The sequence below is a fragment of the Zootermopsis nevadensis genome, unplaced genomic scaffold (assembly GCF_977971745.1).
Source record: "Zootermopsis nevadensis isolate Lab colony 2312 unplaced genomic scaffold, Znev_1.0 Znev_ptg000002l, whole genome shotgun sequence".
In the NCBI taxonomy this organism is placed as follows: domain Eukaryota; kingdom Metazoa; phylum Arthropoda; class Insecta; order Blattodea; family Termopsidae; genus Zootermopsis; species Zootermopsis nevadensis.
The window spans coordinates 887,471-914,231 of NW_028259134.1; the positions used below are offsets into that span (position 1 = coordinate 887,471).

The 26,761-nt window shown below is 35.9% G+C and overlaps 2 protein-coding genes across 4 annotated transcripts in view; one reads left to right on the forward strand and one right to left on the reverse strand.

Moving 5' to 3' along the window:
* The window catches only part of LOC110828864 (uncharacterized), a 55,900-nt gene that overhangs the window by 24,403 nt on the left and 4,736 nt on the right, over window positions 1–26,761 (forward strand). For all 3 annotated transcript variants that reach the window (XM_022061970.2, XM_022061969.2, XM_022061971.2), the window contains 2 exons: window positions 449–3,327; window positions 26,190–26,396. In XM_022061970.2, the coding sequence (XP_021917662.1) occupies window positions 449–837 (389 nt within the window). In that variant the 3' untranslated portion in view covers window positions 838–3,327; window positions 26,190–26,396. The remainder of the gene's footprint in view (window positions 1–448; window positions 3,328–26,189; window positions 26,397–26,761) is intronic.
* The window catches only part of ninaC (STKc_myosinIII_N_like and MYSc_Myo21 domain-containing protein ninaC), a 37,541-nt gene continuing 14,564 nt past the window's right edge, over window positions 3,785–26,761 (reverse strand). Inside the window, exons 13-28 of the mRNA XM_087357745.1 lie at window positions 26,139–26,349; window positions 25,578–25,719; window positions 24,741–24,891; window positions 23,871–24,181; window positions 22,785–23,062; window positions 21,383–21,532; window positions 20,121–20,215; window positions 16,111–16,194; window positions 15,007–15,054; window positions 14,677–14,807; window positions 12,982–13,184; window positions 12,267–12,370; window positions 9,862–10,115; window positions 8,161–8,429; window positions 7,390–7,531; window positions 3,785–6,548 (exon numbers count right to left, since the gene is read on the reverse strand). Of these exons, the coding sequence (XP_087213871.1) occupies window positions 5,850–6,548; window positions 7,390–7,531; window positions 8,161–8,429; window positions 9,862–10,115; window positions 12,267–12,370; window positions 12,982–13,184; window positions 14,677–14,807; window positions 15,007–15,054; window positions 16,111–16,194; window positions 20,121–20,215; window positions 21,383–21,532; window positions 22,785–23,062; window positions 23,871–24,181; window positions 24,741–24,891; window positions 25,578–25,719; window positions 26,139–26,349 (3,272 nt within the window). The 3' untranslated portion in view covers window positions 3,785–5,849. The remainder of the gene's footprint in view (window positions 6,549–7,389; window positions 7,532–8,160; window positions 8,430–9,861; window positions 10,116–12,266; window positions 12,371–12,981; window positions 13,185–14,676; window positions 14,808–15,006; window positions 15,055–16,110; window positions 16,195–20,120; window positions 20,216–21,382; window positions 21,533–22,784; window positions 23,063–23,870; window positions 24,182–24,740; window positions 24,892–25,577; window positions 25,720–26,138; window positions 26,350–26,761) is intronic.

Below are 26,761 nucleotides of genomic sequence, written 5' to 3' on the forward strand. Positions count from 1 at the left end.
TCAGTAGTGTCTGATATTTTTCCTTTTAAATATTGTAGTACTGACTGGTACTTTTTATCTTTTACGTGTCCTCCAAAATAAAACTGAGTGACTCATATTGGGTGAAGGGGGATGAATGTTTTGTTTACATATGAGATAGGGTATGCATGTACATGTTTTGACATACTTGAGTTAGATTTGTTGGAAGTGTGTGCTGTTAAGGATCGGTAATTGTATTATTGCTTCTTTTTCTCTCTTTTTTTTGTGGTACAGACAGGTGCAGTAGGTACAGTATGTGTAATATTTTCCATAATAGTGTGGTATTTTAATTAAATAGAGTAAGTCTCTTCTCCTAACATTATAATTTAAATAACTCAGTGGCTTACGTGTATAACATTAAAAAAAACAGGATTTAATTCGTTGTAATGGATACCAGTGATGGTCTCTTTGTAATTGTTCATGTGTTTAGCTTCGAAGAACTTCCTATATCCGCCGTTTCCTTGCCCTTTCTGTGATCGGGCATACACAAGCTGGGGCTTCAGGCGTCGCCACATTAAGGCCGTTCATACACAGTCACCGAGGCTTTCATGCAAGTGGTGCCTTCAAGTGCTGCCCTCACACAGTGACTGGGAACAACATGTTATGTCAGAGCATAATCTTTCATCAGCAGATGCTCGTAATGGATTGTTGATTCTGGAAGAGGCTCACATTGTACTACAAATCCCAAATCCAACTCGGTTGGATACTTTTGTCAGTATGATTAAGAAAATTAGCAGTAATGATGCAGAGAAATCAAGTGGTTCAAGCACCAGTCAAGATCCTGAAATGGCCAATGAAACAACAAAGATGGGCACATAGTACAGACTTAAGAATCCTAGATGGATTAATATTGTGGTAAGAATGATACGGAAAACATTAGCTTGGAAGCTATATGTTTCAGCTAGTCTGATATCAGGTGAATGACAGTAAGTCCTCAGGGATAACGAGGCCAGAAGAAAAATCCTGGAAGTTGTGAAGGTGTGACATTTTTGTGATAGTATCAGTTTGTTGCAGACTTGTAAATAACTTGAATAGGCTTCGATACTCGAGTTCTTCAAGTCTGATATTAATGGTGATATTAGGGTTTGGCGATTTAAAGCTGCACTAGGCTTGAGCACTTCTGTGTGGCACATTCATCATATTTAATTATTGTTTCGTCTCGCTGTCGCCATTTGTCAGCAGCGAAGTAATAATAAATTCTAAGTTGGAAGTAGAAGATCAGTATGGCATTTTGCTTCCTTAAAGTTTGTATTTGTTGACCCATCATAATCGCAACACTACAGAATCCTGTTCCAGAATTGACAAATCAGTGTGTATGTGTGCTCTGATTGCTAGTAGGTCAGCCTCTCATTTTTGTGAAATATGTTCAAGTTCTCATGGAACACCCCTCTTGTCATTAGCCAGCGTGACATACATGATCTTGTTCAGCTGAATTAAGAAATTGCATGCATTAAAGCTGTGTAGAGTCGGAACAAACCATTCTGCTGATGTGTCACAGAATTAGGAAGATATTTTAGATAGTACTAATGTACTACATAATTAATTTTATATTTATCCTTTGATTATAATCACTTAGGCATTGCAGTAATAGTTCTGACACATAAGTATGCTTAGGAATAAATAGTTGTAAGCAAAAAAAAAATGTATAAATTTAAATTAAAGCAAGTACTTTGACATAAAATATATGGGATTTGTTTCATTCATAAGTTTACAAGAAAATTATTACATACATACATTGAGTGATATAGACATCTAGCAATAATTTCCTTTGAAATGAAAATGAGTGTTTTGTAAGTCCTCATCAGTTTTATTGTCGATCATAATGTTATAGCTTCCCGTGTGAATTTCTTAGTCTAGATAAGTGGTTGGAGTGTGTGAAGCTGATGTATTCCTTCCATCTGGTCCCAAGGTCTATGTGCCTTCATAATGCAGTACCTACACCCAGGGATGACTTTCATATTTGCATGAACATGGAAGCAGTTTTTTTTATGACAATACAATAAAAAATGTTTTGTCTTATTGCTGCAGCCAGCATATCATCGCCATTATCGTCAGACTTACACTCAAAATACTGTCCTTGAAGGGTATTCTTGAGAGGACTGAATAAATAAATGACGGGCTGTGTGTAGCTCTGTCAAAGCAGATGTAAGAATGACATTCTTATATGCTACTTGCATTCTGAATAATGAATGATAATGGGAATTTGATTAAAAGAATGATTTTTAAATCTTGTGAAATTCAATTGAAATTTTAGGAAACAATATGGATCCACCATAAGTTTTGTCAAAACGAGTCGATAGCAGAGGCATGGGAAGAAGCAGTGAAACAGGAACAGTTATAGAATATTAAACAAAATGCTTTATGGAGCAAAGTTCTTCTTGAGAAGCTAGTAGTATACTCAGCCATTGAAATTCCCTGCCTTTTATGGAATTCAAAAGTTCATTACCATGTTTGTAAGTACTTGTCAGTGGTCCCTATTGGTAGCCTGATGAATACACTTTGCACCACCAGTCCCAATTTCCTTAAAATCCATTTTAATGTTATCCTCCCATCTACTCCCAAGCCTTCGGGGTGGTTTCTTCTCTTTAGGCTTTTCAACCAAAATTTTGTAGCCTTTTTCACCTCCTCATGTGCATTACATGCCCTACCCATTTCAACCCCATTTATTTGATTATCGTAATAATATTTGATGAAGAGTACACATTGTGAAGATTCTGATTATGCAACTTTCTCCAGCCTACCATCACTTCATCCCACTCTGGTCCAAATATTCCCAATCAATGTATTTTTCCCTAAGTGGGTTTGACACCTTTACAAATGAACAGGTAAAATTATTTTTTATCCTTACATTTTTAGATAAGGCATGGCGTTTCGGCTTATTTTAGTTACATTGTATTATAATGTTTTTGTACAGAGTATACATAGCGTTTCGGCTTACTTTAGTTACATTGTATTATATTACAATGTTTTTGTACAGAGTGTACATGGCTAGCAGGCAGTCCCCGTGGATTACCTGATACTTTATTTCCACGTAGAATAAAGTTGCTTTCCACGATGGAAAGAAAACGCCAGCTCGCAGCTTGTGCCTACCTGATCAGGCACGTTTTGTTTTCGGTTACATGGGTGTTAAGGTTCGCGGGAAAGGCAACTTGATGTTTTCCTTTGATGGAACATGGCCGCTCAGAATGTGTCAATTAACGTCACTTTCTGACGCAAGGAAGAGGGCAGGGCAGGATGTGGGAAACCGCTTCCGTGTTCACGATGACTTAATGGCGACTGCAGAGTATATTTGCGGGGTGCTAGTAAAAGGTAAGCCTTCAAATGTCGTATGTTTAGAAATAACTAAGAAGGGATTTACAAAATTGAGTTGGGAAAATTATAGAATGTAAAACATGTGTACACCTTTAGCCTCCATTTGTGGTGAGAATGCTCTTGCCTCTCTTTTGTAATTACGAAAGGCAGCACAGTGTTAGGGCAGAGCATTGCGTGCCCACATGTAATCTTTATAGGGCGTAAGCCCTCAAGCATTTTAAACTATGTACTAACTATTTTATGTATTGTATCTTTTTCTCTTTTGTAAATATTTTGCCTAGTTTGTAAGGTAATAAATGTGTTTGTGCAACTGTGGCCTATACATTTTTGTGCTAGGATTTGGGCGGGAAGTTTCCCAAGTCTGCTCGTAATTTGTATGTTAATGCATTTCAGAATGCATAAAAGAAGAACCAAGAGAGTAAATGGGCACAAAGATAAGTGATTTTAACTTAGATCACAGTTTAGTAATTGTCCAGCTTTATTTTCTGAAACACTACATCAAATGAATGCAGATGCTGAATTTTTAATATTTTACAATTAATCTCCAAACTAAGAATTTTACATCTGATTATGTAAAGCAGACCATGGTGATAATTTCTATTTCTAAATGGGAAGTAGTACAGTTTAATTTAAGAGAACATTCCATTCAGATAACCTAGAATAATTATATTTCATACAAGTAAAACTAAGATATTTGCTCTCCCATTGCAGCATCACAGTATCTGGTTAAGAGCATCGGAACAACTGTGCCCATTCTCATTATTCATAATGTAAATAACCTTCACAATAAATAACTAAAAGGCATTCTCTCTTATCTATTGACAGTGATTTTACTGTACATTGAAGTGTGTTTTTGAGACTTAGCAGATTTGACTGTTTCTTGTTCTGCTTTCATATTTTGAATTGTGTTCGTTGATTACTGAAGTAATCTAAGAAAAATTCTGTAGGAATTTATAGGCGTTGGGAGGGAGTGAATAGAACCACATACAGATTTGAACAATCACTTATTTGAAATTGTCTTGCCCTCATATCTGGAATAATAAAAGTCCTGCTGTCAGATTTATGAAAGTTGTGAAATTATAGAATAAAGTAAACTTTACAGCCATATATAAGGCAATAAGAACAGTCTGTAATTTTGTTTGTGATCAGGCTACGTACCAATGCTTTTTGAAGCTTTAACATGCAACTGCATTATAATTATGTTCAGTGTTCTACAACTATCCTACAAGTGTATAGTAACTCATGACAAGCAAATAATCTCTTTTTTTCATTGTTTCTATACTCTGATGATTGATAATATTTGGATTTTTCCAGTGAAGTACACTTATGAAGTATACTGTAAATAATCTGACTTGGTGTAGTGTGACTTTCAACATGGTTGAATTGTATTATTATTCTTTTAGTGATCTACCTTTCAGTGAAAATGCTTACAGCTGTAATCATTATCATGAATTGATGAAAGACTCGGGCAGCAAGCTGCGTCAGGTGGCTGAATGGTGAATGTACCATTTCTTCTGCCATTTCCTGTGACAAAACTGCAGTCTGCCCGGAAGGCCGAGCCAGCGAGAGCGAGCACCTGACCTTGTCTGCCAGTTCCTATTGGTCAGCATGAAACAAACAACAGACTGGCCACCAGCAACACGATGCTACTACCTGCCATCCACCGCCAGTTCCCATCGGCGAGCACGCTACATGGGACCAGTTTCGTTTCACAGCTGCCGTGAGGATGAGAGCAGAGATGGCTCTCGAAACGTTGGCAGAAGAAATGGTTCATTCACCATTCATTCACCTGACGCGGCTTGTTGCCCGAGTCTTTCATTAGCTTCAGTCACCATGAAAGCTTCACTTTATACATTATCATGAATTGTTACGTAATATTTGTCTGGGAACATAGCAACTTTTATATGAATGTAATTGAATTCAATTATATCCTTCATACTGATCACAAAAGAATATACACACACACACACATTATTTTGTACAATATTTTCCAGTCACAAAGGAAATCAGTAGTTCTGTTATACGCCCATTCATTATTCTCCATGTTCTGTTGGTGCAGTGTAGTTTAATAACTGTGCAGTATTAGTAATTGGTTTATATTTATAACATATGCAGTTCTTTGATTGTAAGACTGCATTAAGGAGTATTATATGTTAAAATTGGTATGCATTTACAGTTCTTAAAACCCTTTTGTCACTCTGATACCATATTCCATAAGACATGAATGGGTATCAGGTACTTGGCTTTTAAGACTCTCTGTAATAATCACTTTTTGGAACTTTAGAGAAAACAGATACTCTGAAATGAATATTGCCATTTTAGACTCATGTTGGAGTTTTTTCTATGGATTTTCATTAGTTTTTTTGAAACTAATTGATCTGATATAATTTCTTTGAATATATCTCTTGTAAATGTATATATATATTATTCAAGTTTTGTAGTTTGACCAAGTCAACAATTTTGCATTTTGTTAAAGTACAAGCGTTTAGAATATAGTCAGATGCTCTTTTGCATGATTTCTATAGATCTGTGACTTGTCCTTGTATGATTAGACCCGGAACCAGTTCTGTTGTACTTGTTATTTCTGTTTTGTTCTTCCATTGTTCTCTGGTTCTTGTACAGCTGTTATTTTCATATTCATTGAATGAATTTTTTAAATTGGATACATTCTTTGAGCCGGGTTGCTTATTTTCTGACAGAATTTTCTTAGAATCAATTCTCCCACGCTGTTCATTCTTATTCTGAGACTTCATGAACTCTGACTCACATGGTTCAATTTTATATGAAGACTTACTGGAACTGGCCTTACCCTTTCGCTCATTTTCAGCCTCTGATTTGTTGAGGTCAGATCTGCGTTGATAATTTTCAATCGAAGGTTTCTTGGAATCTGAATTGCTTTCACAATTACTCCAATATAAAATGGAATTATATTTGCCCTGCTCTTCACTTTCACTCTGAGAGCTCTTTGTGTTATTTGTACTCCGGTGTTCGTATTCGTTCCAAGATTCTTTTGGGTCGGACCTGCTTAAACTAGATGCAGGAGTTATACGATTATGTCTGTGTGTGCTGTTGGTCCTGGATCTAGTGTTATTTTCACCATTTGTCGAACTGTTTTTGTTGTTTCTCTGTTCAGAGATTTCTTTGGTTGTAGCTTCTGATACTGCGTCATGAGCTCTCCTCAGGGAAGCCCGATTAATATTAGTTTTTCGTAACATTGCCTGTAAAAAATTCGGAACTTGGTTAGTTTAACCAGTATATGCTCATATTTTGATACGTAAAATAGGAATATTGTCATATTTGCTTCGTGAAATTAAGAATATTACATTCAGCTCCGTTTCAGTAGAGAAATGTATTTCTTCTCAAGAAGGAGGTAATGCTGAGGTAATTCATTATTTGATGAGAAAAATAGTATGACATTATAAATATATGAAAACACAGCAGGGTGAGAATGTAATATCAGGACTAAGCTGCAAGACTACTGTCCATCAAAATAAAAAATTGATATGAACAGTGTGATTGTATGACTTCTCGTATGTTGTGTTCATCTTTCCTTCAATCCTGGCTTGCGATAGGGGTTACACGTTAACACATTTACTGCTGGGCATTTAAAAGAAGTCTGTAACTGAAAGCCAGGGTATAAAGTCCAAGTTATAAAGAATAGTGTGATAAATCGGAGTTGAGATTTCAGATTCTCATGGTGGCAAGTATAACGATGACATCTTTCTGGGATATTGCGTCATGCAGTCTTGTAGGAGATGAATGATGTTTCAGAGGTGCTTACCGCCGAAATCATCAGAGCAATGAGTCCCCTTGATGAAGTAGGCACTAAGCACCTATGAAAAGAAAATCAGCTTCGACCAGACTACATGGCACAGTATTCAGAAGGCTTGTTGTCTTCTGAATTAGATTCTTTTTTGGCATTAACAATGTTAAAACATATCCAAGAAGTGGAAATCCCTGATTTTGGTTTAGCAAGTGAATGTGTTAATTAACCTAAGGTCACTGGTACCAATATAAAATGATTGTGATAATTCTCCTTTTGTGAAAGGAATACATTACCTGGAAATTGAATGGTGGTGTATCTGTGTCCTTTGTGTTACGTGATTGCTTGCCTTTCATCTCCATTTCAACTATGGGGTTGTTCGAGTAGTCAGTCCCACCACCGCGTTTTCCAGGATTATAGTTCTCATTGGCCTCGTAACTATAAGTTCAAAAATTTACAACTTTTATCAGTGAATTTGTGAGAAAAGTTTGTTATTTAGATTTTCAAGCAAAGTGGTGGCTCTCAATGACCAGTATTCATTAATGTTTCATTATAGACTTTCATTTACATAAATTTTAATATGGAATATGTTCAAAATCCATTCAGCAAGAGTTATTTTGACAAATGTGTAGGAAAATTGAAGGAATATACTTGGTTGTTTATATACTAAAGAAACCAAATATTTGCAAAACAATTTACGGTGTCTTGTACTATAGTTAAAATGTAGCCCAGGATGTATGTCTTTGGTTCTTGGTAAGAAGGGCTTGAGTCAGTCCTTGGTAAGCACCAAAGGTTTCAACTGGCATTGGTGTTTGTATAACTGGATGTAACATGTAGACATTCAGTAAGAAGTAATTTATTAAATAAATACAAAATGGTAACAGAGATTTGGGTACGTCTTATGAAGATTGTATTTACTGAAACCTTTAATGCAATGGAGTGCAAGTCATGAAACCAAATACAATGCACTGGAATGCAGTATATTGACCTAAAAATCAAATGAAATGTGAAGTCATTTTTAGAATTTTGTTAAATTATATAACTCGCAAAGACATGTAAGAACTTACCTATTGTCTTTATTTTTTAAAGTGCTTGATTGTTTTCTCTTTGTGGTACTTGTAGATTCCAACTTGTTATCTTCGGAATATCGTCTTAACTCTGTTTTTGTTTCAACATTTTGTGAATTTCTGTTGTTGGAGATATTCATTGGGCTCCTTTTTGTTTGTTTTAGTGTTGGTGATACGGTATTTCTCTGGATACCCTCTGGAGTTTTATTCTGCAGTATGTTGCTATTCTCCCATTTCCTCGAGTGATTGTCTAGCTCTTGTCTCTGTTTCTAGAAGAGTTGCAGTTTATTACACTTTTATAATGACCCTAGTGATGATGGATGCTGTAACACAGCTACATCACTTTATGGGTATATTGCCTGTTTGATATATAGAAGATCAGTATCATGGAATGAAACTCCATGGGTGATCGGTTTAATTGGCTTTGCATGTAGGGATCACAAATTTATAGTCTGTAGAATTCAGTCATCCACATGGAATTAAACATAGAAAACTTTACAGGTTTTTAGCCTCATGCTTGTTGGTTTGAGGCTTACAACATATTCTCAATACCAGTGTTTCCCAAACTAGTTTGGCCACTAAACCCTTTCAGGTTTCTGAAGTGTTAGTGAAACTCTTAACCCTTTCTGTTCCTCTGCCTCACATGATGAGGAAAACTTCTTGAAAAGCAAATAAACCAGAAAGGTCTAAAATCACTTTTATCTTGTATGAAAGTCAGAAACAATATGTCGGAATTTTAATGATTTACATGTATCATTTAACCAGATTATGAAAATAAGCTCTCATTTTTTTTATATTATATATTAATAGGAGTAAGAACCAAAAATGATGGGTAAGGAAAGTTGTGAGGTGGACATGATTTGCTGCATTCTGGTGGCTGTAGTTAGAACTTGTTTACATTGATTTTCATGCTTACCAATGTTAACCAATATTATGCTTTGTATGAGTCTTCACTTTAGTCATTGTGGCACTCGTGTTTCATATTGAATAAATGGGAATCAGCCGAAGTGTTCGTGTATGTGAAGATTGTAATTGATCGGACAGGTTAGGGTACTTTAGTTTCAGTTGTGTTTGGTGAGGTTAGGTTAAGTTAGATTCTTTAAGGTTTGTTAAGACGTTATGTTAGGCTTCTTTAATTTCAGTGAAGGAAGTCTGGGTTAGGATAGTTGTTTAAATATCAGTTTACGTTTTGGAATTTCGTATGTAGAAATTTTTAATTTTGGGTTTTCGAAATTTTAAACATTTAGGAAAGTTTAAAATTGAGTATGTTTTCATATTTTCAAAATTTAAAATATTAGAAATGTTTAACTTTTCAAAATTGACACATTTATTTTCCGAACAAGGTGTTGCGAAGAAGGCATGAGGAAAATATGTGTATTCTGGTATTGAATACACTATCTAAGCTTGTTTTAAGTGTAGGGCAAATATGGATGTATTAATTGAGTTATGACTTTGGTATTACTGTAGCATACTGACTACCTTAACCATTAAATCTTGAGTGACAAAGCTCAAGTTGGTAGGAACCAACTTCTAGAACATACACATATCAGCCACTACCAGCTCTGGTGTAGTTAAGCGTAGGTATCTCTTCATACTGAACACAGGATCTGAATTCAGTGTGCAAGGAAAGGATCTGTTGTTTATTGCCAACTACCAGGTGAATGAAAATTTAATTAATGGTGTTGACAGTTGAAAGTATACCTCAAGGCGCCTGGCTTTTCCAGGATTGTAAACTTCTGTCTTCTTGTAGCCATAACCCTTTGTACATGTGTACTGTAAGGATTGCGTTGGACTTTCTGTTCTTTGAGATGGATAACTCTGGTTACTATTTGCACGCTGTTGCTCTGGTTGTAAGATTGATTTTTCTGAAGCAATTTCCCTTGGATCCCTGCAGAATGGCATGTGTATGAAATGCTCTACTGGACTCGGAGAGAAACCAGTCTGTACCTCCTTGTCTTTAACATACAGAATAATGCAATGTGTAATTATTTTTTCCATATGAAGTTTTTTCATGTTTATTATTATACACTGTCGCTGTATTGCTGCAAAGTAATGAAGTTTAAATTTACTGGGTTCACTACTGTTGTCTTTTTCCTTATTATTTTTCCCATTTCCTGAATAAGGTCTGAAGGAACACAATTTTTCATAACTTGTATCCCAATTTTCAGTATATTTGAAACTGAGTGCATTCTTTATGACAACTAGCCTTCCTTTCTGTTATTAGGAATGTATGCCATGTGACAGTTTGACGTACAGTTGAATATTTGACTCATTGACTTGGAGATCCACAAAGTTTCTGGATTATATGTGTTACTTAATTATAAATTAGTTTATGATTATTAAACAGCCTGTCAAGAATTACATGAAAATCTGAAGTAGTCCTTAAAAACACACATTTTTCTTGAAAAGTGTAACAAAGCAGCATTTTAGAGTTAAAAGTCATTACTTATCATTGCTTAATTATGAGATGTGAATCATTAACACACGCACACATCTGTGTTGCTGTGTTATATAGAAGTACACACACATGATAGGCCAAGGATGAGCGAACAAACTTTTGTTTCCGTCCATTGCTTCCACAAAGCATCCTATAAAACTTAAGATTAAGTAATGTTGAGTAACAGAAAAGTTCAAGTCTTTGCTTATCTTTACTTAATTAAGGAATAAAATTTCATTTAATGTAGTTTATGTTGTGCCAGCGGCCCCTTGCCGTGTATTTGCACCCCTGGGTAGCACTTGTTTCAGTAATCTTGGGATTTCACAGTGTTACGCAAAATACAGGATGACTGGTGGGAAGTCGGATTAAACCAACCACTCTTCCTACCGCAGAAGTTAACATCCAAGTTCTGTATTTTCTTGGGGAAATAATGCATACGTGACTTCCATAATGTGGTTAGGGGAATTACGAATCCAATTGACCAATGAGAAACGCCGATTCCAGGGCGGTTCCCGTGAACCACGTCATAACTGCGCGTCTTTTGATCTATATAAAATTGAAGGATTGGTACTAAAAAGGGGCTCTCGCTAATAATAAAGGTTGCTACTGGAATCTGTGTCGCTCGTGCTCGCCATGTTGCTGTTGCTCGCATTGGTGTGTGGTCTGGGTGAGTAATTGTTTGTTCTACTGTGATTGTAGGCGAGATACTTGGTCTGGTTCGAGCTAGTTAATGGGTCAGTGAAATATATTTTATAATTAAATATTAATAATGTAACTTTTGTAATTGGAGTCTTATTTAGTAAATTAGGGTTACCGCTCCTTATTCAATTCCCTTACCTGGTGGATAGGGAGAGCATAATATTTATTCTCAAATATGATTTTATATCAAAGTTATAAAAACTGTGCTGCGTTGTATAGAAGTACGTGTATGTGTGGATGAATGATCACCAGCCAACGCTTGCCTGTTATATGAATGGATGCTGTATCAGTTCAAGTCATAGCATCAAATGAGATAATTATTATGTGTAGTGAGATGTTTTACAATGAGGACATATTGGTGATTGCCAATTTAAAGGTATTATTCGTACATTACACACGGTGGTCTAGCGGTTAGAACGCTGGCCTTGTAAGCCTGGGGTCCCGGGTTCAATTCCCGGTGGTGCTCAAATTTATAACTTGTGTTGGGCAAGGCCGTGGTCTAGGCATCACGGAGTTTTCCTCCGGGGGCTTCCCCGGTTTCTCCGTGGCATCCCAACAATTACTCCATTCACACACAGAAGAAGGCAATGGCAAACCACTTCTGATCATCTCTGCCAAGAATGTATATATATGTATGAGCAGGTCCCTGACAACCTGAAGAGGTTGGAAGGATCCTGTTCATGATATATGGACCTGTCGTCAGACAGAACACTACAAATAATAAAATTCGTACATTACTGTAAAAGGACTGAGAAAAATCAGGAGAAACACTATGCTAGCTGGTGCTCAGTCTGGGGTTTGAACTTCAAACATCCTTAATTCAAGTTGCATGTCTTACTGTTAGGGTGGCTTTTTGCAATGTTTACGGTGTTATCTTTCAACAATTTCTCCATTTATTGATGAAAACAAGAAGCTGACCATGTGAATTTTATGGAAGTTTCTATTTGAATGGAACTATGCATAAAATTACCTCTCATGGAACATTTATCTACTTTCTGTAGTGCAAATTTTCCTCGCTGAAGTGGTGCGTCCCATTTTTCTTCAGTATCTTCAGTAAGCTTTGAAGGTTGTAGCCTGTAAAAAAAATTAAAGCACGTATTGAAATTGCTTCATCTGTTCATATTTGATATTGGTGAATCTTGTGAAAATTTGATGAGTCATTTCAGTTTTAATTTATATTGGGCAATTTTAATGAGCATTTCACAAAAAAGCATAAGATTTCTTGGTGTAATCTTATGACGACAGGTAATACAATACAAAAACAAATACTTCGCTTATTTCAGCAGGTCACAATTGATAAGAGAAACAAAATAAGTCTAATTTGAGTTTAGACTCTGCTGAAGTCAACTGTATTTTATTTTGTTAAACTAGTTTTGTGTTACTGTACTCATGAAGAATTTATCAAATAAGTTATATATGTTTAGTATATATTGATGGTAATTACTGTTTATTCAATTTGTCAGCAGTTTTAACAAGTATCAACTGACAGTGAATAGTTGCATGTGAGTTTAATCTTTTGTTTATTAATGTGTAAAGAGTTCGTCATGGTTATAATTATTCAGTTTAAAGAAGAGCTTTACTTCCATGGATCATCTCAAGTGAACAAGTATTATATCAGTTTAGATTTGTTTTATAATTCCTTCTGCTAAATATGCTGTGTACTTTTCAATCTTGTCCCCTCTCACCCTGAAGTAACAGGATCATTGAGATTTGTAGTTTCAAAGTAAGGGAAGTCTTGCTGAAGATGGAAGGGCAGTTTCCAGACGGTGGGGCGCTGTTTGCCGAGGACAAGTGACGCATGAGCTCCGCATTCAACTCGCTCCAGCAGTACGGACACCTTGTTGCATTTATCCAATCCACTCATGGCACTTTGGTTATATAAGTGGATCTATCAAAACAAAACCCACCACTTGTATGCATACATGTAAAAAGTTTAATTTTAAACCTCTAGGTGGATCTTAGTACTGTGTAATAATTTTGAGCATATTTACTATGTAAAATGTAAATGTGCTAATTTTATCAGTCGATCTGCACAGTTGTTCCGTATTTATGAGGACTGGCAGTAGTTTTAGACTCAGAAGAGAGGAATGGCGTGACTTAACGGCAGCTACACACCTTTCCTGATCTTATAAATGTTTTATATAAAATTTCACAAAAACACATCTACAGCACGTTAATATCTGTAAATCTTATTTGAAATACTTTATTATTTTAAATATATTAACAGAAAAGGCCAATTAAAATTGAATGGGAAGTAATTTGCTTTATATCTTCACCTCTTAATATTTTTCTTTGTTTTATTTTCATACATTATATCCTTTAGAAACGTGTCTGAAACACTAAACACTTGTAGAATTTGCAAAATAGAACATTCTGCCATCTAGGGTCATTACTAAGACCTTGGTGAGTCATTTATAGCACACAGCATCCTGTTATGTATATGTTGTATTTAAAAAGTACATAAGAACTTAATTTGTGCTCTTATATCGTGCCAGTGGACTGTTGCAAACAGAAATTAAATCTGCGCAGTGATTTGTAGTACAGATGTTCTGTACCAAATGTTATCAAGATCCGTCAATTGTTGGAACACGAAACAACTGAGCTGGCAACTGATGAACAGATGCATGTAAGGAATCTTACATTTAATACATGCACACATATAGAACCTAAATCCAATTTGGATGTGCAACAAAAATCAGGTGTCTACAATTTTTCGAAGTCTGAAACCAGAAGTGATAAAGGCATACAGCTGACATCCTTACTCCAGTTATTTGTGACTTCTTTGTGTTTGTCTGAGTGTGAGTCTTGCAGTAATTAGAATTGGTTACGCCAGAAATATCTGGAAAGGAAATGGTATGTTTCACAAAATATAAATGCTACTAAAGTATGTCATATTCGAACACAGAACCTTTAAATCAGAATGCCAATGAACAAAAAATCACAAAAGTAGTCTTTACATTTATTTTGGCATGGAAACTAGTCACATGTCTTGGGAAAGTCATTCATGTTTTTTTCTTTGTCAAACTAATCCGACATATTTGTATCTTTGTTTCCTACACATCTGACATAAATAATTGAAAAATGTGAGGAAATTACAAATGATTGAAATGATCGTGCCAGCTATATGCTTTCATTACTTCTGGTTTTGGACTTTGAAAATTTTGAGCAATTATTTATTCTGTTTTCACAGAATGTCCAACTGGAGGAGTACTGACCCCAGTTAGCAATAAATATTACAATAATGTGTTTTCTGAAACTTGAGATCACATAACCCTAGAAATATTTTAAAATAGTGTACGTGAAAATATCTGAAATCTCCCTTAATTGCATTAAGGACGATATCTTGGTTATTTCTCAAGCTCTGAAAGATCACAACTGACCTGCTGGGAGAGGTAGACCAGATCCTGTTGCCTGGCAGCACGGTATATAAGCAGCACTTGAAATATGGTTTTTGCTTTCCATCTTCTGTAGTACTCGAGTATAAATTTCATTGTGTTTACATCCAGTTTTCCTGTGAGCCCATCAGAATAATTACTTCAATGTAGTAGTGTACACCTTTACGTTCAAAGGCCTGCTTAAGGATAACTGCTTCTCCATGTAATACGTAAGCTTTAATACGTCAGCAGCAAATGTGTTAATTCATACAATCTTATTAGTATTTACAGTTTCTTTTCATTATTATTATAACAGGTAATGATGTCATATCTTACGTTTTGTCACTGACCCCAGTTGTTTTCGTACGCAGTAGCCGCGGAATTCTGAAAGAGAAACGTTGTATTTCAGGTTATTTTTGTAGTTACAACTCTGTATTGGATTCTGTATCAGCTGAAGTCCCAAATCAAGAATATGTACATTTCTGACAATTTTGAAAGAATGATTTGGTCAGGGCTTGCAGTGTGCGTGGAGCAAGGAAAAATGCATATAACATTTTAGTTAGGAAATCTGACTATAAGACACCACTTGGAAGACATAGGCATATATAATATTAAAATTGATATTAATAAAATAAGGGTGTGAGGGAGTGGATTGAATTAAAATGGCTTAGAATAGAGTTGAAGGTGATTGGATTTTGTTAGCCCAGGACAGGGACCGGTGGAGGGCTTTGGTTAATTCTATGATGAACCTTTGGGTTCCCTAAGCTAGCTGGTTAGTTAGTTAGAATAGAGTCCAGTGGTATGCTCACATGTAGAACCAGAAAGTGTAAGATTCAGGAATGCCATAAACCTGGTACATACACATGAAAATCCTTTTTGGTGGCACACTGAGTATTTAAATTCCATCATTTGATACTAATAAAATTCAGTCAAAGCAACTGAAGAACTTCATAGGGTAGAGAGAAAGATTAAAAAAGTTAAAAATGTTATTGGTATTTTATAAATGTGTATGGTTCATTGTACTTATAACACTACACGACGATCCTGCAACTCATGGTATTAATATTGTAATTTATTTGAGAGGCGGAATTTAAGACTGACACCACATATGCTCAGCCCTAATTTGTAGTAGATTAAAGCATACTGGGAAAAGTAAACATATTTTCCATTTTCCTTTGGATGTTAGAAAATATGAAGCTTCTTCGTCTCTGAGACAAGTTTTGCTTTAGATTCTATAATATGGGAGCAGTATTCTTGGGAGATTTATAATTACGCCCTTGTCATGCCCAACATAGTAGAACACGGTAAAATAAAATATCTCCTCTCGCACTTAACCTTTTAAAACATGGTGCTTAAAGTTGTCTGATAGTGTCAGGATACAGTTATTTTAAATAGTGTGAAAAGGGGTTAAAATAATTAATTATGAAGAATAAAACATACGTTTCTGGATGATGATAGAAGCCTTTTCCTCGGTCAGTTCGGAACTGGATTTTGAACTCTGTTGTACGCTCTTGCCATCTCCCGCTCTTGCGTAATCAACTGAAAATATACATTTAACATTTTATGTAACAGTAGTCAATACTGCAATGAATAAGGCACTGACTTTGAGAACAGCCTGCTACAGGGCCAAAATGTAATGAAATAAATTTAAAATTTTAGTATTATTTTGTAAACAGATTAATTTGAATTTGTTGAGCCTACATGTGTATGGCTAATGCAGGTAATTTTGAACAGCATGCGATTGATTATGTACGTTATGTCACAACATGTATTAAAAATGAGCAGAGTACGATCCATATGTAATTGCTGCGTATATAAATAAAAATAATTTCATTTAATCTGCATTTCTTTGAGTTCCCCCCCCCCCCCCTTTCTGTACATTATAACTGTGTAATGGTTGAGATTTTGATCGCTGTTGATACAAAATTTTTCACTCTCAATAAGTCAATAAATAAGGATCCAAAGTTTGGCAGACATTTTGTGGAATGCTCTGTACATATGCGCCTATTCCTCGATTCAGGAACTTCCAATTTACGAATTCTCACTACAAAAAACTACGTAAATTTATAGCTATTTTTCAATTTACAAACATTTTTTAGCCACAATATAGAACCAATTCTTGTCTTGTCATCGATTCTTTATGATTAATTACAATTGTTTATTTTTTGTTTATGTAAGTCCCGATGTTTATACTGTGACTGCAGTAATTGCTGTTCAATGTTAACATTTGATTTAACACTTCATTACTGTTTTACAGGGCTAATTAGGTAATAACAATCATAAAAAAGGAATACTGTCCCAATTTTTGTGATTATATAATATTGTAACATAAATAAGGAAAATATTATGTCGTTTTCCTGAGAGTTCCCATTGTGTCCTCTATATATAAAATGAATTTTAAATTCACAGATTTCTACAATTCATAGAACTGTGTATGGTACTAATAAGAATTATGCCAGGATTACTAATGTCAAAATAATATAGTCTTATCAGTGAAATTTTCTTTGTTTTAAGTTATTTACATTTGCACAATTCCTTTCTTTGTTATAAAGTCAATGAATTTTATGAATCCTATGGAAGTAAAAATACTTTTTAACATATGAGTCACTGCCCCGTGTTAAGGTAATTATAGAATCTGGATTTGAAGGAGACATAGTGATTATGAAAGATTGGCCAACATAGGTGTGGGTTACTGAAAAGGCATTTTTGTGGATGATTTCCAAAACAGTGCTATCAGAAATAATGACATGAATTATGACTCTATGTAATACAGATTTATTCATTCAAAAACAAATTTTTACATACAATTAAAATTCCATTTTCAGTAACAGTTGTAGCACAGTGATAAGATTTACATTCAAATACTTAACAATTAAAATATATTTATTACAAGACTAATACTCCCAATAGCATATTTCTGGAAATCAACCAATTGATGAGCGTTCTACAAGACTGAACACGGATGATTATAATATAAACTAAGTGTAGTATATCAGCAGTAAACTACTTTTAAAGATACATATTATATATGATTTTGAAATAAGGCTATTTTAAGCAAACTTCTGAGTTACAGCATAATCTTCACATTATTTCTTAGATTTGTTGTTAATGTTGTGTTTAATTAGCTACAGCCTTGATTTGTGATATGAAATGTGCATGTGCACATTTATGTGTCGCGATTTCAAAGAAAGCGTATCATTATTAATATATAATGATGCAAACCTTGGTTATTAAGTTCAAAGTTTGGAATCTGAATATTTATAATCACTTTTCTTTAATTTGAGTGCTAACACATTGTTCATTCATCAATAGTTAAACAGTAATAATTAATTGAAGATTTAAATTTGTTGTGACAATTGGCCAAACGGCAGAGTGTGTTGTTGCTTCAGGTTTTGGGTTCATATTGCATTATTTGGTTTAATACATTTTGGGTTTAAATTGAAAAAAAAATGCATTCCTTATTAATTATGCAATTGAATATGATAAATACCCACCCATAATTAAAACTATTACTGTTAGTTGCAAGGAAACATATCTATATATTATAAATTATAAGGACAGTCTTTAAACTCACAAATAGAACTTCTATACTTCAACATTTGGAATTGGACAGACACTTATTTCATACAGTTGTCACCTTTTGCTGATACTGCATGAAATTTTTAATGTTTTAAATAAATCTAAGATATTATTATACTACTGTTTCCTCAATCCTATTGGACTAAAATATGCATTTATTTTCAACTTTTATCTATGTAAATCAGATCAAACAGTCATTCATTGTATGTGTCTAATACACAGTGCCATTGTGTCTTTAATTAAAATTCATTCATAGACAGTTGGAAGTTTAATGTTGGAGTTGTACTTAAAACTCGTAAGAATCATTACCTCACTGATACTCATTACTCTTATATTGTATCTGAGTGTGGGCTGGCATGATTTATGTACATACCTCTCATGTTCTGGGCTCACGCATAGAATTTTATCTCAGCAAACATGTTATTCACGAATTACAATAGGAAAATACAAAATGAAGCAGTTGTTAATGGAATGTGTGTATGGTGAAAAATGTGTTTTATTGCCTGGGTCAAGTTTTAAGTCTGCGTACTTAGTACTTGTGTTTCTTATCTTCTTTTTCTGTATAAAAGATTTAAGAATCACTGCCTCTGATTTACTGTTTATTGGCTGGTTGTAAGATTTGAGGTTCTCACAGCGGTGAGTATGAAAATTTCTTTCTTCTGGGTTGTTGCGCTGTGTAGTCTGGTCGATGTTAACCAACGTTTCAGAGGTCAGAGGTCATCAGGGCGTCATCGCCCTGATGATGGAGGCAGTACGACCTCCGAAACGTTGGTTAACATCGACCAGACTACACAGCGCAACCACCCAGAAGTCGGAAATCTATTGGCCGGTTGTTTACGTGAAACTATTTGTGTTTAAGTGTAGCCCAGATTGATGCTAAGTGTTAAGAGAGAGTAATTACACTGATATATCATTTAGATGTGGCTGTAGGATAAACATCATCATCGTCGTCGTCATCATCAGTTTCTAAGGTTTTGCCCAGTGCTTTGTTCCATGTTTTTTTAGAAAATCTTTTTGTCAAACCATTATTTTACAGGTTTTCAATATTTGTTTTCCAGGTGAACTACAATTTAAACTCTCTTTGTGATATGTTTTCTCAACTTTCGTTATCCATTTATTTCTGTGACCTGGAATTCTGATTGCACTGTTGTTAGTCTGTCATTTCCAATATCTTCATTCATATTTTGAGCTTGGAATGTAAATTCTGTTATGGCTCTCAGAAAAGACGTTTCAGCAACTTGTCTCCTTTGTGTTGATTTGTTGTATTGCCTGGACTTCTCTGATTTGTGTTAAAGAACAGGACTTTCATTGTCTTTCAAACACAAAGTTGAGCCTTGTTGAAGTAACTGGGTCTGAAAGGAAGAGCCTGATAACTGTTTCAAAGGCTGTGGTGAGAAATTCTGTGATACAAAACTGTTTAATACGTAAGTGTCACAATGTTGGGAACATTGTGACTAACTGACATTATTAATTTTATTAAAATAAAAAGTTGACTGACACATACCCACAAGAATCTTAAGAAGTGACCATCTTGTAATTTGTAGGAACAGACCTTAATGATCTAACCTTACAACAGCCATGATGATGATGAAGAATAGTTGACATTTTTGGTGTAGTGAACATCCTTATTAAATTAACAGTATTTTGTCATACCGTGTTAAATGAATTAAAGATAATTTGTTTGGAATCTGTACAGATTAGAAGATTCCAAGCTAAATGAACCTGTGTGTCAAGCAGTAGACACATCCGATACTGTTAAAATCTTTTAGTATGATGACGAGTAATATAGTAACCTCTGATAAACATAGCAGTGTGGTGTATTGCTTAGGTATGGGGTGCTGTCTGTTCTGTAGTGGTAGAATCCTGTTTACCAGAATGTTCACGGAACTTCATCTTCCTCTTCGCCAAGAAGACGCGCATCAGAGCCTGCACCTTTATGATTTTCTTCACCTGGATTTCATATAACCTGAACAGTGTAAAACAAAGGAGTCTGAAATAATCTGTGTCACCAAAATTATAAATTTGATAGTGGCAGGATTACGCTGAGTTCTCAGAACAAAGAACTGTGTCCACCTATCACCAGGGGTTTTTACGGTGCCGAGTTCTAATATAGCTAACTTTAATAGTACTTCTCTTCTACTTTCCAATATTTATTCTAAAACTATAATTCTAGGTAGGATTTGAGGTTTTCACAGCGGTGAGTGTGAAGATGGCTCTCTTCTGGGTTGTTGCGCCATGCAGTCTGCTAGAAGTTTACCAACGTTTCAGAGGTCCTTTCTGCATCCATCATCAGGGCGATCATCAACCTAAAGATGGAGGTAGCAAGGGCCTCTGAAACGTTGGTAAACGAATACCAGACTACACAGGGCAACAACCCAGAAGATAGCCATCTTCACCATTTTCAATTATGTGTCACTGTCACATCTAAGTTTATATGGGTATTTTCCTACATTCCTTAGTTCTACAACATTAGTACAATTTATTATTCTCTTACAAGTTACCTCTTCATTAATAACACATCATTTTCTACTAAATATTGCTATTATTTTCTCAACTCCCCCATTTTTTAACATTTTAATAACATAACATCGTCCTTTCTCAAATCTCGTCTCTCTCTTTTTCCAGCAAACTCTGTATTCTTCCCTAGCTCACTCCAATTTTAAATCATAAAATATTAATGACTTTTTTTCTCTTTTTTACATGTTCTGCTGACACTATTCTCCCGGGGATCTTGCCAGTTATATCACCGTCATATTTTGTCTAAATCCAAATTTTAAATTGCTTATCTGTCACCTGCTAATTATTTCTTTGTTATCCATCTGTGCAACTCAGACGGTGTCTTGCCTCACCTACCATCTCTTCCCAACTCCAGGTCATCAACCCTATTCACTTCAAATCTATGCTTCATGGTACTTTCTTACAACATCTCCTCTGCATTACATCAGTCCCTTGTCCAGTTCCCCAAGTTCTCCTCCATACATCTATTTGACTCGCATGCCATCTCATATACATTTTTAAAATCTTCATCATATCATGGACTGTCACTATTTATGCCATTATGAAACTGGCCCTGGAACTGAGATGTAGGATTATTTTTGTGGTAAGGATCGTGGTAATGTGAAGTCAGACTCACCTGGAAAGATACTCCTCGTTATAATACTTGAGAAAAACTTTGCTCTTGCCAATAACCCAGCCCTCCAGTTTGAGGCGCACGAGAAGCAATCGGCAGTTATCCATGGTGACGTCCACTGTCTCATCAAAGTTGAAAGCCAGAAATTTATACCTGAAATACAGCATTAGGTTTAAATTTGTGAGACTTGCTGATTTATGTAACCAAGTTATCCTAAAATATGAGGGAAATGTGAAAAATTCCTTTTTCTGATGAAACTCGGGGAGAAAGGAGAGGCTTCATGATGGAAGGGCTAAAATTTATGAGAACTGCATGGTTAAAAATATTAATTTTAATCTGTCCCAACAAATTAAATCACTGGAATATTAGCACAGGAATTTGGGAAATACAGAATCTTATGAAGGAAGTGCACAGATTTTTTAACTTTTTGATTTTTGCCATGAGATTTTATCAATGGAAATGATCTCAGAGTAATTGCTGGTACGGTATGCTCGTTGACAGGTGCAAAAGATGTTCACTAATTGTTTGTTGATGAATGGATGAACACAGTTTCATGTGATGGATGTGAATTTATTAGTACCAGTTCAGTATTTTCAACATGGACACTAAAGTTTTCACTTAACAAGGTTACAGATAGTTAATTTCTGATGAGGAAATCACTTTGGTTAATTTAATTTAAATACATTTTATCAGAATTTTAATTTACTTTCTAGCTAATCTACGCAAAGGTACATTTGTCACATATGAAGAGTTGTTGCATCACTAAAACCACATCTAACTTTGAAGAATCCAGCTGGGTGGCTCATCAAAGTTTAAATTCAAATCAGTTCCCCCGAATAGTCATTCACCTAGTTGTCATATCCAGTGGGAAGGGCTAATTTTAATGCTATTGGCTGGCAGTGATGAAATTTGGTTACTTGCTGTCAGCGGTGTTGTGACATGTTTCCGATATTCACAGCATGAAACAAAGATGCTAAGCAGCCTATTCAGAAATTTATGGGTCTTCCTGGCTGTCAAAAGATGCGAGCGGAAAGGCTTTTCACAAAGCAAGTTGATTGTGCTCTTCTTGAGAGTTACCAATGACTGCGCTACATAGCTATGCCTCAAGCAAACCACTTGCAATATTGTATGGAAGGGAAGTTGTGTTTTAATGGGACTGCCAGTTACACTCCTCTTTGAAACAAAAATTATGCTTACTAATCTCCGAAACGTCGTGGATTTTATTGATTTTATTTATTGGACATGGATAATATCCAGAAAACTGTTTTCTTCCTTTAAAGTTCGCTGAACATGATCAACCCTTTTCACAATTCAATTTCAAATAACCTCGGAAGTTGACAGAATACAGTCCTATGTAAACCTGTAATACACCACATCAACTGTGAGCGCTCCTTTTTTGCCATACCTGCGGATAAATTCAGGAAATGGAATGCGATATGGGTATCCCTTCTGCCTGGCCTGGGCTGTGTTGACCACGGCAAGGGCCCTCAGTTGCTGGCGCACAATTTCATGGTGGAAGTCGCCAGGCTGCCCCGTCAGGTTGGTGCGTATGCACCGAACAAAGTGACTGCTGCCACTGCCTGCTCCTCGCAGGACCTCCAGACTTGTTCCTCTGTATGTCGTGGCTGCTGTCCTCATCTGCCCTGTCTGGGAGAACTGGCTCTGTGACTCAGTGAGGTACTTCTGCAGGACAAATGCAATGCTGTGAGGTGTACCTCAGGTTATCGCAAATGGTATTGTAGTGACAGAATATTGGCAACACATCTGTTACATCTCGTGTTGAGTAAGTCCTGCTGCAATGTTCATTTAGTTTCTCATATGGCCTTGAACCACTTAAATGCTTGGATCATGGGTTTCAATTCTACTTGAATGTCGATGTTTTTTGTGACATTTTGCCACATGTAAGTAGAAACCTTTCAGTGGTTCCATTCCGTGTCCAAAAACTCCTGCTAGATGACCAAAGGATTCGTGATTTCAGAATTAATTCTCAATTAAAACTAAGAATGTAATATCCCAGTAGTTACCCGAAGGGATTGAGGAAAATCACACAAAAAACCGTCTGGGCCTGAACTTGGAACCTCCAGAATTTGAAGCAGCAGTTTTGGTCACTCAGCAGTGGCATTTGTCATGCAGTTATGTATTTTTCTCAAGACAGGAGTTCTTAGAGAAGTTTAATAGAATTATATTGGGGATAAAACATTTATAAACACCTCCTCATCAATTATTACAAGAACTTGCCTTTCAATGTTCCCTTACCAACTGACCAAGTTGGTGTAGAGGCAACACTCTGGGAGGTATTCTGTTTCAATGTTACCAGTTACAGATTTTTAATGGTTTTCCTCATTTTGTGCAAGTGACTGCTGGATTAATGCCTTTAGACAGGCCACACTCGCCTCTTTCCAATCCTTCTCTGTTATTTTTCCATATTATTTGAAGCTTAATTTCTGCAGCTGAAACAGCATTGTTAAATAACAAACAGTGGTGTCCTTACCCTGGCTCTGCAAGCATTACCGGCCATGAGGGCAGTACCCCAACGATTCTTCATGTTGGTGATGAAGCCACAGTCTTCAGCAGACATGATGAGATTGCCAGTGTTTGACAGTTGGTTGGTGAACAGAAGTTTCACCACATCATTGGAGGACAGGCGCAATGTCTCTACCATCTCTGGGGGCAGGAAGTCTCGGTTCTTGCCGATCATATCCTTAGCGTCGTATAACACTTTGCCTGTGTAGTGGGCAATGCTGAATTCATGTCCATTGAGAACTTTAAGGTTGGAACTCTTCCCAGAACTTTCCAGCAAACCTGCGATACAATTGTATCCAAATCAGTCACTTTGCCTTTTTTGTTTTGTGCAAGTAGTGCCTCTTTAAATATAAGAAATATGGAAATATGTCGAGATTACTTTGCATACCGCTAAATTGGAGCAGAGAGAAACTCAACGGAGACTTGTCTGTGCTGATTATGTTAATTTATTAGGTGAAAATGTAATTATTTACAAGGTATAGAGTCGCACATGTATAATGAATATTAGTAAATCAGCAAGTTTTATAAAATTTATGAAAGCTTAAGAATGTGTCATAGGTAGGATTTGAGGTTTTCACAGCGGTGAGTCTGAAAATGGCTGTCTTCTTGGTTGTCGCACTGCGTAGTCTGGTAGATTTCCACCAGACTACATGACGCAATAACCCAGAAGACAGAAATCTTAATGAGGCTTAGACTTGATTTCATTGTAAGCATCTTTTGTTCCAGCTTCTCTTGGATATCTACTGCGTTTCATGCAGTCGGGCATTGAGTGGGGGCAGGGTCTGTTGAGAAATATAAAATCCAAAGGTGTGGGAACTCTTATTTTCCCTGGTCTTACCGAGTATGAAGTCAGAGCTTTGGTTGGTCCTGCTGGCTTCATCCAGTAAATGAAATAAACCATCTGGTTTAGCCATTAACTCATCCACAGTAGGCTTATTGTCATAATAATTTAGCACTTTGGCTGGAATATTCTCCACTTCCTGCTCCTCCTGCAATGAAATTATCAGAAGTCCACTTAATGCTTAGGAGACCCTTCTTCGAGTCTTTCAAATAAACAGACTGATCTTCTCATGCATCAGCTGACAACTCGTGATTTGGTACATGTTATGTTACGTGACTGTATGTCTCAGCTGATTTGTGTCAAAACATTTTTGGAATTTAAGTTTGTTTTGTGGTTGCAGGAAGTGTTTTGTTTGTTTGTCAGAACCATGAAGGGGAAAGAAATTTGCAAGTTCTGAAAGTTCTTTTAATGGTGTAAGAATAAGTCAACTGTAACGGAAATTGAATCCTGGTCATTGAATCTCTAACGTGCCGTTGGCATGACTGCCTAATATTTATCCATAATTTGCGTAAAATACCAGCAGGCCCAATATCTAGATATTTGAGAGGCGAGGGGTGAGAGGTAACCTTTCTGTGAGGGGCATAGCGTAGTTGAGTGAGAGCAATATAACTTGCCATATATCGAGCCACCCATGTTAATATGGGTATGATCTATAATTTCCCATTTAAAACAGGGAAACTGGGAGAATATGAGGGAATTTGCTGCATTTGGCTATGTTTATCGTAAAGTGGCCATAGCTTATAATTTTAAAATGTTTACAGAGGAAATTGAAAATTGTTTGATGATTCATAATTAGAACAGCGCGTCTTAATCTGGATTGATGAAGGTACGAACCATTTCCCATGCAAAGACGTGCTGATTGTAGTGGTACTGCAACTGCTCATTCAGAGTGTTGATGAACAGCTGTTCCAAACCATTCTTCCCGAAGCATTCGAAACCACACAGGTCCATCAAAGTGATAGAGTACTTGTCACTGCTGCAATATTAAGGAATCCTTTCAAGTACAGAGCAGCTTGTACTCTAAACATTACATAAAATTATACTTCGTGCATTCGCTGAAAACACATTTTTGCTATCGACTGGTCTGCGTGGATTTCCGTGCAAGAGAGCATGAGGAAATTTGTGGAAACCCCAAAGTCAGGACAGCTGATAACTGGCTAGACTAAAACCAGGAGCTTCTGAGTACATAATTAATTTATCCATAACACGTGACTACACTGCAATGTTGATATTTATTAGTGGATTTTAATATGTTTTGAGTATATTCATCTTGTTGAGAACAATTAATAGTTAAATATAAACATTTATTTTTGGAACTAAATGCATTTAAGATATATAAGGATACTGAGAAAGTTACAAACTATATAATGCTTGATAAATAAATAAATGGCTTACAAGATTGCTCTTGTGAAAAACAGTTTTTGATTAATAACATTAATGATCCAGTCGACAAGCCTGAAGTAGATGCCGCAAGCGAGGGCGTCCCTAGCTTCCTCAGCTTCCAGTGGTGTGTGCCTTTGCCCTACTGCAGTTCCTTCCTGAGTCGTGCAGCAGTTGGTAAGGGCCGATAAGAACTTCTCCTCATCTACTCCCAACAGCCGGGCCACTGCAATAATAGTATTGGAAACTACTTTACAGATCTTCCTAATAAAGGTTAGTTGCATTTAATCTGCGTCCTAGATTCTTCCCAGCTACGAAGGACAACCAGAAAGTAACACTACAAAGTTTGTCATCTTAATAAATCTATTCTAGTCTATAGTTTCTTTTTTATGTTCTGCTTTAATGCTTTCCACACAGTTCAGACTCAGAAATTGCAACTAAAATTTCGAAAGAAACTTTAAAATCCCAGTTTAATTAAATGAACAGTCCTCAATGAAAGAGCTGCTAATACATTATTATAAGTGCATTTGGATTTAATAAATTTGGAACGTGTATTCACAGCTGCTGCTCTTGAAACATTTTGGTGTTGCAACAATTTCTGTGTATCGTCTTAGCACTCGATTATGCATGAAATTATT